The sequence below is a fragment of the Balaenoptera physalus genome (genome assembly GCF_965194825.1).
Source record: "Balaenoptera physalus genome assembly, chromosome: 12".
NCBI classification, from domain to species: domain Eukaryota; kingdom Metazoa; phylum Chordata; class Mammalia; order Artiodactyla; family Balaenopteridae; genus Balaenoptera; species Balaenoptera physalus.
The window spans coordinates 4,617,940-4,630,022 of NC_138897.1; the positions used below are offsets into that span (position 1 = coordinate 4,617,940).

At 44.9% G+C, this 12,083-nt stretch overlaps 2 protein-coding genes and 1 long non-coding RNA gene across 10 annotated transcripts in view; 1 reads left to right on the forward strand and 2 right to left on the reverse strand.

The window, feature by feature from the left end:
* Window positions 1-258, reverse strand: part of ZNF407 (zinc finger protein 407) — a 519,604-nt gene extending 519,346 nt beyond the window's left edge. For all 5 annotated transcript variants that reach the window (XM_082417046.1, XM_082417047.1, XM_082417044.1 and 2 more), the window contains exon 1: window positions 191-258. The gene's annotated coding sequence lies outside the window, so the exon portion shown is untranslated. The remainder of the gene's footprint in view (window positions 1-190) is intronic.
* Window positions 1-12,083, reverse strand: part of CNDP1 (carnosine dipeptidase 1) — a 45,490-nt gene that overhangs the window by 11,641 nt on the left and 21,766 nt on the right. For all 4 annotated transcript variants that reach the window (XM_082417053.1, XM_082417051.1, XM_082417052.1 and 1 more), the window contains 3 exons: window positions 10,725-10,866; window positions 7,473-7,620; window positions 191-7,285 (listed from right to left, as the gene is read on the reverse strand). In XM_082417053.1, coding sequence (XP_082273179.1) covers window positions 7,219-7,285; window positions 7,473-7,620; window positions 10,725-10,866 — 357 coding nt within the window. In that variant the 3' untranslated portion in view covers window positions 191-7,218. The remainder of the gene's footprint in view (window positions 1-190; window positions 7,286-7,472; window positions 7,621-10,724; window positions 10,867-12,083) is intronic.
* LOC309639640 lies at window positions 5,215-8,523 on the forward strand. The gene is made up of 2 exons (XR_014251779.1): window positions 5,215-5,355; window positions 8,200-8,523. It is a non-coding gene; the product is annotated as an uncharacterized lncRNA (long non-coding RNA).

Genomic DNA, 12,083 nt, shown 5'->3' on the forward strand with positions numbered 1-12,083 from the left:
GGAGGGACCGGCGAGCGGGGAGGGGCGGAGGCGGGGGGAAGGGGGGAGGAGGAAGAGCGAAGGGCCCTGGCGGGGCTCCCGGCGCCCAGCCGCCCGGGCCCGGGCCCTCAAGCCACCGCCCCCAGGCCCCGCGCTGACGCTGGACGGTCCCCGCCTCCAAACCCCCCGCCCCGGCCAGAGAATAACTTACCTGTTTGCCGACGGAATCGCTCCTGCTCGCCCCTCTGACTGACTCCTCCGGCTCACCGTCTTCCCTCTGGGAGGAAGGGGAGGGACTTCCTGTCTCTCCGCTGAGCGACTTCCGGCAGTCCTCAGGACGACTCCTTCGTGGACTGCGCGCCGGACACCATGACCAAAAAGCAGGATCCTGGAACTGGATTAGTAAAACCCACATCGAGTTCCCTTGTTCTGTCCCGACTGGCCGGGGCACCTACGTGCCTCTTGTTTTTTTTTTTGTCTGTCAGCTCTCGCCGGAAGTTGCTAGGAGATGGAACCGGAAGTCCCGCCCCTCCCCAAAGAGGAAAACGGAAAGCCGAAGAAGTCAATCTAAAGAAGGGGAGACGCGTCCGGCTGGAAGGCTGGCGGTGTCTGAGGCGGAGGGCCGAGTGGGGTTTGCGGAGAGTCCCCAAGCGGATTCCTCCGGACAGTACGCCCTTTCCGTGCCCCATGCCTCCTCACCCTACCCCGTCCCCCGCCCGCCCGCCGTAGAGGACCCCGAGGGCGGCGCGGGAGCGCAGAGGGCGGCGCGGGGCGAGCGGCCGCTGCCCTGGGCCTTCCGGGGCCCGAACGGTGCCCGGCGCTTCTAGGCGCCCGTCTACGGGGACCCGCTTTCTCTGCTGGGCCAGGCGCGTGCGCAACCCCAGATGTTGAGGACAGTCTGTCGGTGGACTCCAAGAAAGGATCCTCGGAGTCACGGGCCGCAGGGAGCCACGAGCCGAGTTCCGATACTAAAAGGGAGGCAGAGCAGCCGAGTGTGGTGGTCGGCCAGTTTGGCAATAAAAGCCGAAAACGCCCTGGGTGTTTAAAAAGCCCCCGCCGGACCGTTTTTATAAGGGTAGCGACGCAGCGCAAGAATTGTTAGGAAGAAAGTAAGGCACGACCGAGGCGTGGTCGTCCCCGCCGCCGCCTGCCCCTCTTGCGGGAGCATCCGCGGACCTGAAGCTTACAGCCCTTCTCCGGAAACTCGAGATCCAGGAAGGAAGACCGCGGCTTGCAAAGTGCTCTGACGGACACCTATATGGAGATGAGCGGCGACATCCCACTTGCGATCAGCTTGAGACACCGCTTGCTCAGCAGTTTTGACTTTATCTTGTAGGTATAGGGAAAGCTCTTAAATAATTGGATTTGTATAATTTTAGGTAAACGGAGTTTTTAAAGGATGGTCCTATAATAATGATGGTAGGCTTTCTAAACCAAACCCATCTCTCAAGGCCAGTTCCAGCTCAACGCTATTTAAGTCAATATACAGGTGATAATCACGTTTTAAATACTGGTTTACAGAGTACTTTTCGTAGACATTATCTGGTCGAATTTTTACTGTAATCCACATGAATTCTCATGTCCGTCACCCACAACAGGAAGTTGTAACTTAGAAGAGTCAAATAACTGTTCCAAGATCACACAGCTAGTAAAGGTGGAACTCACTTTCCAAACTCCAGAGCCAACCTTTTCCAGTCCACCGGGCATCTTTTAATGAACAGCTAGTTCAAGAGTGTTAGTCTTGGATGAGAAGGTGATGAATTTCTCAGCACTTAAGAGTAGCTAGCACCGTATTCCATGTTGAAGAGGCATTCTGTTGATTTGTAGGAGATTGATCTTGCTACCTTTCTTACCCTGGGAACTGAGTTAACATTTCATCTTCCTTCTTTGAGCAGCGAAATAAAATCTGAGTTTATTTTTCAGTTCCCCATCATGCAGTATTTTACTGAGACAGGACCTTTGCATCATACAGTGACCTTAAGGAAGTCAACCTGACTTACTCGTGTATAAAATTAGTCATTTAGGGTAAAGTTCCCGCCTTTCGTCATTCTGTTAATATAAATAGAAGAGGTTTTAAAATTTCTAAGCCACAGTAATAGTGTCTAATACTGTTACTCTCATTAAAACATTTAAAAGACTGTGTCCCATTAGATAATACTAAAAGCGGTGATAGCTGTGGTTTATTAAGCACCTACTACGTGTCATGCAATGCTCAAGAGAATCCAAGAATATAGGAAAAATTTGTTTTTCTGTGTCTCTAGGAAGATTTATATATAATATGTATATCCTTTATATATATACAGATTTTATATAAAATAAAGCTCCTTTGGAGCTTCTTTAAGACACGTTTGCCAAAGATGACGTCTTTCCATTGCTTCTGGCCTCCATTTTTTCCTGATGAGCAGAGGTCATTCAGATGTTTTTCTCCCTTTTATGTTTCCCTATATGTAATTTGTCACTTTTCTCAGGCTACTTGCAAAATTTTCTCTGATTTTTGGCTTTCAGCAATCTGATTGTGATGTGCCTAGGCATGATTTTCTTCATATTTATTCTATTTGGGGTTTTCTGAACTTTGAACACCTGTAAATTTATGTATTTCACCAAGTTTGGAGAATTTGGGACCATTATTTCTCCAAATACTGTTACTTTTCACCATTCTATCTTTTTCTTTTGAATTTCAATTAAATATATATTACACCTCTTGATATTATACATAACTCACTGAGGCTCTGTCCTTTTTTGTTTTGGTTTCATTCTTTTTTTTCTCTCAGACCTTCAGATTGCATTTTTATTGATCTGTTCTCTGTGTTCCCTGATTCTTTCTTCTGTCATCTCCAATCATCTGTTAAAAGAAGCTAGTGATATTTTTGTTCTTAATTCAGATATTGTATCTTTTAGTTCTAAAATTTCTATTTTGTTCTGTCTTACCATTTCTATTTCTCTGCTGAGATTCCCTGTTGGTTCACTTACTAAAGGCATATTTTGCACTGTGTCTTTGAGCAAAGTTATAATAGCTGCTTTGACATATTGTCTGCTCATTCCAGCATATGAATCATCTTGGGGTTAATCTTCATTAATTTGCTCTTTTCTCTTGATTGTGAGTCATGTTTCCCTTTCTCCTAAATGCCCAGTAATTTTGGTTGTATCCTAGATATTTCAGTAATATAATGTAGAGACTCTGAATTCACTTCTGTTCTTCTGAAGAGGTTGGTTGTTGTCGTTATAACAGGCAGTTGTTCTGGCTGTACTCCTACTCCTTAACTTTGTCTCTCCTGTCATGGTAGCAGCTGAAGTCACATTCAGTTCCCTCAGCCTTAGCCGAGAGGCTTTCGTCCGCCTCACACAGGCATGGTTCAGAGGTCATCCAGAGACTTAGGCAGAGCATGCAGAATGTGCTGCTTCCCCTCTGTGGCTGTCCTTTCCTAAACCTCTTCCCCTCACTCTGTACTGATGTAGGAGCCCTGAAGTCTGCCTTCCAGTTTTTCAAGTGGGGTTTTAAATAAAATTTAGATAGCTGCCTTTATTTGACTATAATTATTTAAAATTTGAAAAGGAAGCATTGGTCATTTTTGGTGACTAACCATTCTTAATGACTAATTTACTTTTAACGGTGTCATTTAAAGTTCTTATTTCCTTTAAGTTAACGATTTCTGCCACTACATTCACATGCCTACCTATGATAACAACAAAAGTATTCTAGGAACACTTAACCACCCACGCTAGAATTTTAAATCTAAGTTCTCTTTGAATGCTGTTTTGGTGAATTTCAATGTGGGAGGTGAGATGATGTAAAACTTCATATTTTCTATTATAGTCAAAGGCATAATTTTTCTGACATCTTTTTTCATTCTCAATAAGAAATTACACTAGAATAATTTTTTAAATAAAATTTTTCCACGTAGTGACAATTTTTTTTTCTTCAATCTACCTAGTCGAAGAAAGCTCAGAAGCATTTATTTACTTATCATAACTGTTAAGAAATTATAGTCATTAATCCGTTCTCTTCCACATCATGCTGGAAAGAAAAAACACATTGCTTCAGAAAATCTGTATTTCTGGTTTTGTACTTCATCGACTGATTGAGCCTTTGGACAGCTGAACAAAGAACACCCCCAAGCCGGCCTCGGCCTCCCAGAGCTTGCTTCCCAAAGAGGAAAGTTGTTTTGATATAGTAAAGAGGGAGATTATCTTTCTTACCAGTTAAGTGGCCTGCAATATAGAATGCAGATGTTACAGAGCTGGTCAGTGGAAGAACAGAATGATATGTGCAGGTATTAGGTCTTGGTTTAAGTTTGCTGCTTGTCATGAACAGCAGTGGTATTACAGATAGATAATATAATTATGCTAGATTTAACCATAGGTACATTACCACTGAAACAAATATTTTATTTCATCTTACATAATCAAGTCCGCAACTCATTATTTAACTGTTTATCTATTGCATGTTCAGTTAGTATTCAAACTTGAATTGAAACATAAAATTTAAAAATAATAGCTAGATGGCATTGAATACATATAACACTAGATATTTAAAATAGTATAGTATTTAAAAATCATTTGGACCTATCATAAAATGGTATTTGTTTGGGGGCTTGTTTTTTAAGTGAGACTAACTTATCAGTAGAAGTGAGAAGCCAAATACGACTGCATTATTCGTGAGCTTCCTTCTTATTCCGCGTCTAAGAAACTTACTGAGCACATATTATGGGCCAGGCACTATGCTCAGCACCACCTCGCCTCAGCGCAGCTGGCTGTCAACCTGCAGGAGCCGCAGATCGGTGTTACCCAGTCTTCTCGCTGCTCAAGAGAAATCATTTGGGTGAGACCTGCTGATTTTGAGATGCTGGCATCCAGTTGAGAAGTGCTTAGAACAACGTGCAGGCCACGTGAAACGCACTGAAGGCAGCCGTATGGGGCTCACGGGCTGCTGGTTTGTGGCCCCTGTGCAGACAGCACGTGCTGCCTGGGAGGATACACAGGCGCTGTTATCAGTCAATGGCACCTCAGTATGACTTGTTTCATGTGCTTTTTCCCAGTACTAGCTGCTCCCAAGACAGTTTCAACTAGGAACGATGTGCGGCAAAGAGCATAAGGATAGAAGTCCAGGCCAGGGAAAGCCCAAAAATGCAGCTGCGGAACCAAGAGGAGGATTTTAGCATGCAATGTTGAGCACCTACTGTGTGCAGCGCACTTCACTGGACCCCTGAAGTACAGAGATGAGTTGGAAATGGAAGACAGAGATTGGAGATAGAGAAAATTTAAAAATTTTACCTGGCCTCCTGGCCAATAACCGGGTAGATTTCTATCGCGTGTGTGTGTGTGTGTAACCGCCCTGAAAATACTTCCCTTCTGACGCCAGATCACGGCAGAACCCAGGTAAGCACCTGGCTTGGGGCTGGGTAGAAAACCCTGACGGGCCTGGGAGAGCTGGGGACACTCATCGTGACCCCTAGAGGCAGAAAACCATGGCTCTGCACCCAGACGTTCCAAGGTTGGGATCTCCTAGACTCAGTGACCTCAGCCTTTGTCCTGCCTTCCTTGCCTGGTGGTAGCTGAATAATCAACCAGACGTTGCAGGTCTCAGAGATTCAGCAGGAACGTATATCACTGAATGAGTAATCTTATAATTTAGCTGCTTGGTAAAACTGATGTTACATTGCTCAGAAGTGGTTACAATACATTTTAACCAGCCTTGTTAATTGACTAATGTGAACGCCCTTTTAAAAATATAAATGGGGATCGTAAACTTACTGTATATTTAGTTCTTGAGAAGTCTGCCAAATACACCAGTTAGGTCCCACAAAATCCAAAATGTCAAAAGATTCTATGTAATCTGGCAAGCACAAACGAAGCTTAATAGCAAAAAAATATCAAATTCCTGCCCATACTCAACAGACAGCATTTAAATGTTCTCCAGCATCAGAGGAAAAGTGGCTAAAGCCTCAGCTGGGTCCCATTTCTGTGACGCGGTTCAGGACAAGCCGAATTACTGGCCCTCTGGTCCAGCCATTTTAGATGAGGTGCAGCAAGTTTTAAAACTGACATTTCAAGAACCCATGAAGCAATGGAATGTGTTATGCTTGTTTTTTATTTAGAATCCTAAGAGAAACATTTTTAACAGACCTTTAAATTCTTCTCCATTAATGTGATTTAAATAATGAATTTATAAAGATTAAATCAGTTTGTTTAAATATACTCAACTGTAGAAAAATTGCATTTTTTTGTTTGTTTACACTGTCAAATCCAATCAAGCCAAACAAGATGGTTAACTAAAATGATTAATGAACGCAGCATTAGCTGATGGCTTTAAATTTAGGATGTGTTACTGATGTCGGGGTTGATTAGCTCTCTATCTAAAACCGATGCTATTAAAAGCTTTGAGCAATTTATTAGATGTAGTCACCGAGTACAGTTCCAGCAGGGTGAGAGGAGTTCTATCAGGATTAATTCTGCGGTGGCGAACTGACATGTGCACAGATGTTGGAGAGCGGGCAGGCCTTTACTGACGGGGCAGGAAGAAAGAAGAGGCCGCAGGAGGGGCGGTTGGTTGGCATCAATTGCAGCAAAGGTAAAGAGGCTTGGAACTTAAAAAGTACTCATTTTCGCACAAGGAATCCCAGATGGCATAAGGATATGAATAGTGATCATTTCCATTTCAACACTTTTGAAGAAGCAGGAAAAATAAATGAAGGGGAAGCAAGAGGTTAATGCGGTATCATGCTTTAGTAACTCCTCTGAAAATGAGCCCACAGGGAAATTACAGCAGGCAGTGCTGGAGAACAACACGTCTGTCAATAAGATAAACGGCACAAGCGGTAAAAGCAAGGGTGATGTAGGATGGACAGTCACCGGCTGGGATGACCGTGTGTCAAGCACTTAGAGGCCTAGAACGCAAACTGCAGTGATCACGCCAATCAAATTGCAAGCGGAGACTCTCATCAGAGACTTGTCCTCATCCTGAAGGGTACCGTGAGTCCAGGCCTGGGGCGGCCGCAGCAGGACTCGGGGAAATCAGGTCGTTGAAGATGGCTGTGTCTTTAGAAAGGTGTGCACGGTGACACGAAACCACGTCCGATGTCTGCGCCTTGGAAATATTTTATTACTGGTCCAAATGTCCAAGGGAAAACATTATTTTGGGGACCAAATTCCTCTGGGTGGTTAGATTTTGTTCCTGCCCAGGGTTGTGTGAAAGGGGATCTGTCAGTAGGTCAGACCTAGGCTGGAAGGTTTCTACCATGATTAATGCAGCTTAGCCATCTCCAGGAAAAAGGCAGCAAATAATTTGGATCCCTCTATGTAATTCCACCTAACAAAAGAAACAGAGAGAGACACTGTTATTCCCATTCAGATGACAGAGGGTAAGTAGTCTGCAGTTTAAACAGGAAGACGTGATGACAGAACTGGCACCGGCAGTGTGCGGCCTGTGTGGAGGTTCCCGGTGCGAGGACCCAGGCCCGTGCAGGGAGGGCTGCGCGCCCACAGGACGCACTGACCTGTCGATTTTCTCGTTCTGAGAGTGCTCTCCATCGTCAACGGCGCCCAGCGGGAGCATCAGCGCGCTCTTCTGGATGGCGTCCTGGAATATTTTGGCAATGGGTATGGTTGAGCCATCTCGGATCATGTCTGGCTCTGTCCCAAACACTGAAACACAGGAGAAGAAGGCATTTGAATAAAATAATGACAAGACTACCCCCAGTAATCTCCTCAAATGTAGTGTTTGCTTTGTCTTTTTCTTCTTTTTTTTTTTAATCATTTAATTTGATACTTGGGTTCGGTAAGCTTCTTGATTTCACGTAATTTATATTCTAAAATCATCAATAGAGTCAAGAAGAAAACTGTGGTTGCCCTTTTTACAATTATCTACTTTTAAACTTTTTAATTTATTTTGGTCATGCAGCATGCAGGATCTTAGTTCCCCAACGAGGGATCGAACCTGCGGCCCCTGCAGTGGAAGCACAGAGTCTTAACCACTGGACCGCCAGGGAAGTACAATTATCTACTTTTAAAAAATATTTTTAAATTTGTGTTTTGAACTAATTTTATACTTACAGAAAAGTTGCAAAAACAGTACAGAGTTCCCATATATCCTTTACTTTCCCTAATGTTAACATATAACTATTGTACAATTATCAAGACTAGGAAATTAACATTGGAATAATATTATTAAGTAGACTCAGACCTGATTGGAGTTTTACCACTTTTTCCCTTTTTCTATACCAGGATTGAATCCAGAATCCCACACTGCATTTTGTCATTGCTTCTAAGTCTCTTCTAGTCTGTGACAGGTTCTCAGCCTCTCTTTGACTTTCATGAACTTGACCCTCTTGTAGAGTACTGATCAGTTGTTTTGTAAAATGTCTCTCAGTTTCGGTTTGTCTGATGCTTTCTCATGATTGGAAGAAGTCATGCATTTTTGGCAGGAGCACCACAGGATGGTATACCCACTTGTATGGTTGCTTCATGAATTAAATATTGCGAAGGTGGGACAATCTGTTTTTTTTGTTTGTAACCAATATACAAATAAATAGCTGTACTCAACTGTCACCTGAATGTCTCAGCGTTTGTGCTCAACTTTCAAGGTATCCCAAGAAATAGTTTTAACGGATATCCTAGGGTCTGGAAAGAGATGAGTTCAAACCTTCTAGGCTAGAGGACAAGTTGCTGGTGACGGAGCAGGAATGAAAAATGAAACAGTCGCAAGAGAGAGCGTGCCCGACCTTCTTTATCCACAGAGCAAGGCGTGAATGAGAATAAAGATGATGGACTTTGTTAGCAGAACTGGTCCAGCACACAAACAGGCCCAAAGGTGCCCATGCTTTCCTGCAAGAGTACGTCAGGCCTTGACATTTCAACCACACGCCTCTCTTCAGTGGCATTACATTTATCTTCCCAACCCTTCTTCCTCTTTTCATCACTCCAAAATTGGCAAAATGCTGTTACAGTTGGGACAGCGGGAATGATTACGCAGAGAAGCACGCCTCTAAGTCTTGGACTTGTCCTGTGATTATCAATGTCTGTGTCCCTGTAGTGATAATCCGGACAGGGAGTGAGGGCTCCAAGGAGGTCTGCACCCCCAGTTCCAGCTCCAGCATCTCTGGGGGTGTGGCCCAGGGCCCAGCTGTAACACAGTGCATAGTCTATCTAAACACTTGCCAGTGTCTGCCCGCCTAACGTTTGGAGAGACCCCAAAACTCCCCCTGCTTTTAGGAGAGCTCCCCACTTTTCAACTGTTGGCAGTGTCCCATTCCTGCTGCAAAAAAGACTGGCTGTTCCTTCTCCCCAGGCAGCCAGAAGCCCAGACCTGTGTCCCTGCTCCCCAACCATGTATCCTGTCTGGGACTTTGAAATACGTGAAGTCAAAACAGGCACCGCTGAGGAAATTACAAATAAAGCTATTCCCTACCTCTGGAGAAGCAGAGTGTGAAAAGACCGCTGGTTTTAGAGTCGGATAGGCTGGAATTGAGTTTCTCGTGTGTTCTGTAATTTTATACAAGGAGCTCACATCCAGGAAGCTTCTTCAGTGGAAAGCTCACATGGCCTGCCGTGGGGCTGTCTGCACCAGCCACGCAGTCCAGCATGGGCTTGGGAAGAACAGGACCACACACAGTAATTAAAGACCCAAACCCATGCCAAGATAGGTCCGTGGTTAAAAACTCTCAGGGGAGACTCTGTGTTCACCGAAAACCCAAGCAAGGACGGTCAAGCTTACACACACACACCCCGTCCAGGGTGAGCGTGGCTCTTGGAGCGAGGCCTTTATGTAGTGGGTCTCGTTTTCTGCTTCACGCTGACCCGAGACCATTAAAACCCACACCCCCTTGTGACCAGGAAGAACAAGTCCCCACAGGGCGGCCCCGTGTCAGCTTGCTCAGTCCACTAAATTTAACTCCTTCTTCATTTTTAATCCCAGAAGATTTCCTTTACTTTCATGCAAGTTCAGCTGTGCTTTTAAAAGCATGTTTTCAAATGTTGGTCATCATTTCCAGGAGTACTGGAGGTTTTCAAGTCCATCATTTTGCTCCAAATTCAAATCTCCTGGTGTAAGCTTAAACCCTGGCTTTGCCACTAATAGCTGGGTGCCCTTCAGCAAATTACTTAATCTCCTCAAGCCTTAACCCGTAAAATGGGGAAAGGCTGCTGGGAAGACTCATGAGTTAGAGCGCTGTGCACGGTAATACAGCCCGTATAAAAAGGAGAGTCGATACTGAAGTTTTAAACTCGTCTGCCGTATCCACTACTCCACCAGGCGCCACCCCCTCTGTAATCTGGAGACTGTCGCACAGAGTGGAGGAAGTCAGAAAGAGAGAAACACACACCGCGTGCTAACACATATACATGGAATCTGAAAAAAAAAAAATGGTTCTGAAGAACCTAGGGGCAGGACAGGAATAAAGACGCAGACATAGAGAATGGACTTGAGGACACGGGGAGGGGGAAGGGTAAGCTGGGACGAAGTGAGAGAGTGGCATGGACATATATACACTACCAAATGTAAAATAGATAGCTAGTGGGAAGCAGCTGCATAGCACAGGGAGATCAGCTCGGTGCTTTGTGACCACCTAGAGGGGTGGGATAGGGAGGGTGGGAGGGAGGCGCAAGAGGGAGGAGATATGGGGATATAAGTATATGTATAGCTGATTCACTTTGTTATGCGGCAGCAACTAACACACCATTGTAAAGCAATTATACTCCAATAAAGATGTTAAAAAAATTTTTTTAAATAAAAAAAATATCTGAAGTCCAACCTGTTTTGATGGCTCTTTTTGCCGCAAGATACTGATTATCTCTAGTATTTGCAGTCCACGGGTGTAGTCCTAGCGTCATAGATACAGTCATCTGGTTGGAGCTATTTCTTTTGGAGAATATATGGTCAAGATGCTGCTTCACCTAAAAGGAACATTTTCAGGTGGAAGAGAAAATTTCAAGTTATTCTCTCATACCATGAACATACAGTCGTCTTTCATCAAGAAACTGATGAAATCTCAACCCAACAAATTCAAGTATTTTGGTTTTACCTTAGTTCTTCTGGAGGGGTGGCGTGGAGTGAGCAGGGTCTCCAGGACTGGGAGCTTCGCCAGTGGGAGGAACACTAGCTCTCACGCCCCTTCCGTCCCCAGACCCTCCAATCCCAGCTCTGACCTCCCCCCCATCCTCACCAGGGTGTCTGACTGTTAACGTTTGGTTATTATGAATTTTGGTAATTATGAAACACAATACAAGTACAACTTCTCCATCTGACGATTGATCACTCTTTTTGGACTTACCAGCCCCTTAATGACTCTTACGGGGAATACCATGCATTTGGAACTTTCTGAGAAGTGGGAGCCAGCTCCAAGCTAAGCTGTGAAGGACCCTTGTCGTCAGCGCCCTTCTCTTCCTTGGCTCTGTTCCATCCGCTACTAGGGAAATCCTCCGAGAACAACTCCATACTCTAAAACAGTCCTTCCAGGGAATTCCCTGGCAGTCCAGCGGTTGGGACTCCTCCCTCTCACTGCCAAGGGCCCAGTTTCAATCCCTGGTCGGGGAACTGGGATCCCACAGGCCGTGTGGTGTGGCAAAAAGAAAAGAAAAAAAAATCCTTCCAATGTTTGCTTCAACCAATATTAATGGACACCTGTCAAGTGGCAGGAACTGTTCTGGGTGCTGGGGTCACAGCTGTGAGCAAGACCAGGACGGTCCTGCCCTCGTGGAATTCGTATGTTGTAGACAGAGGGACAAAAAGGGAGGGAGGGAGGAAGGATGGAGAGTCTTTTAGGATGTAATCAGCACTGAGGAGACAGTGAAAGGGACAGTGGGGTAGACGGGGGTGGGATGAGGTGCTTCCTGAGCTTATCTGTTCAGAGTCTACTTTCTGTTAAACTTGAGGTGAACCGATGACTGGTGGGTAACTGAGACACGCACTCCCTCCAGACAACGAACGTTTTCATTAAAAGGGCTGCTCTCAGAGTGTAGATTTCAGACATCACAGACAAACTGATGACTGCAGCTTGAGATTTCCCAGCTCAGCCCAGCCGTAGGCAGTTAGCTTCTCCATCTGGGAGTAAAACCAATCTTGCCTTCATAGCTACCATTTAATTTTTAAAAATTTCCCATCACTCCAACTC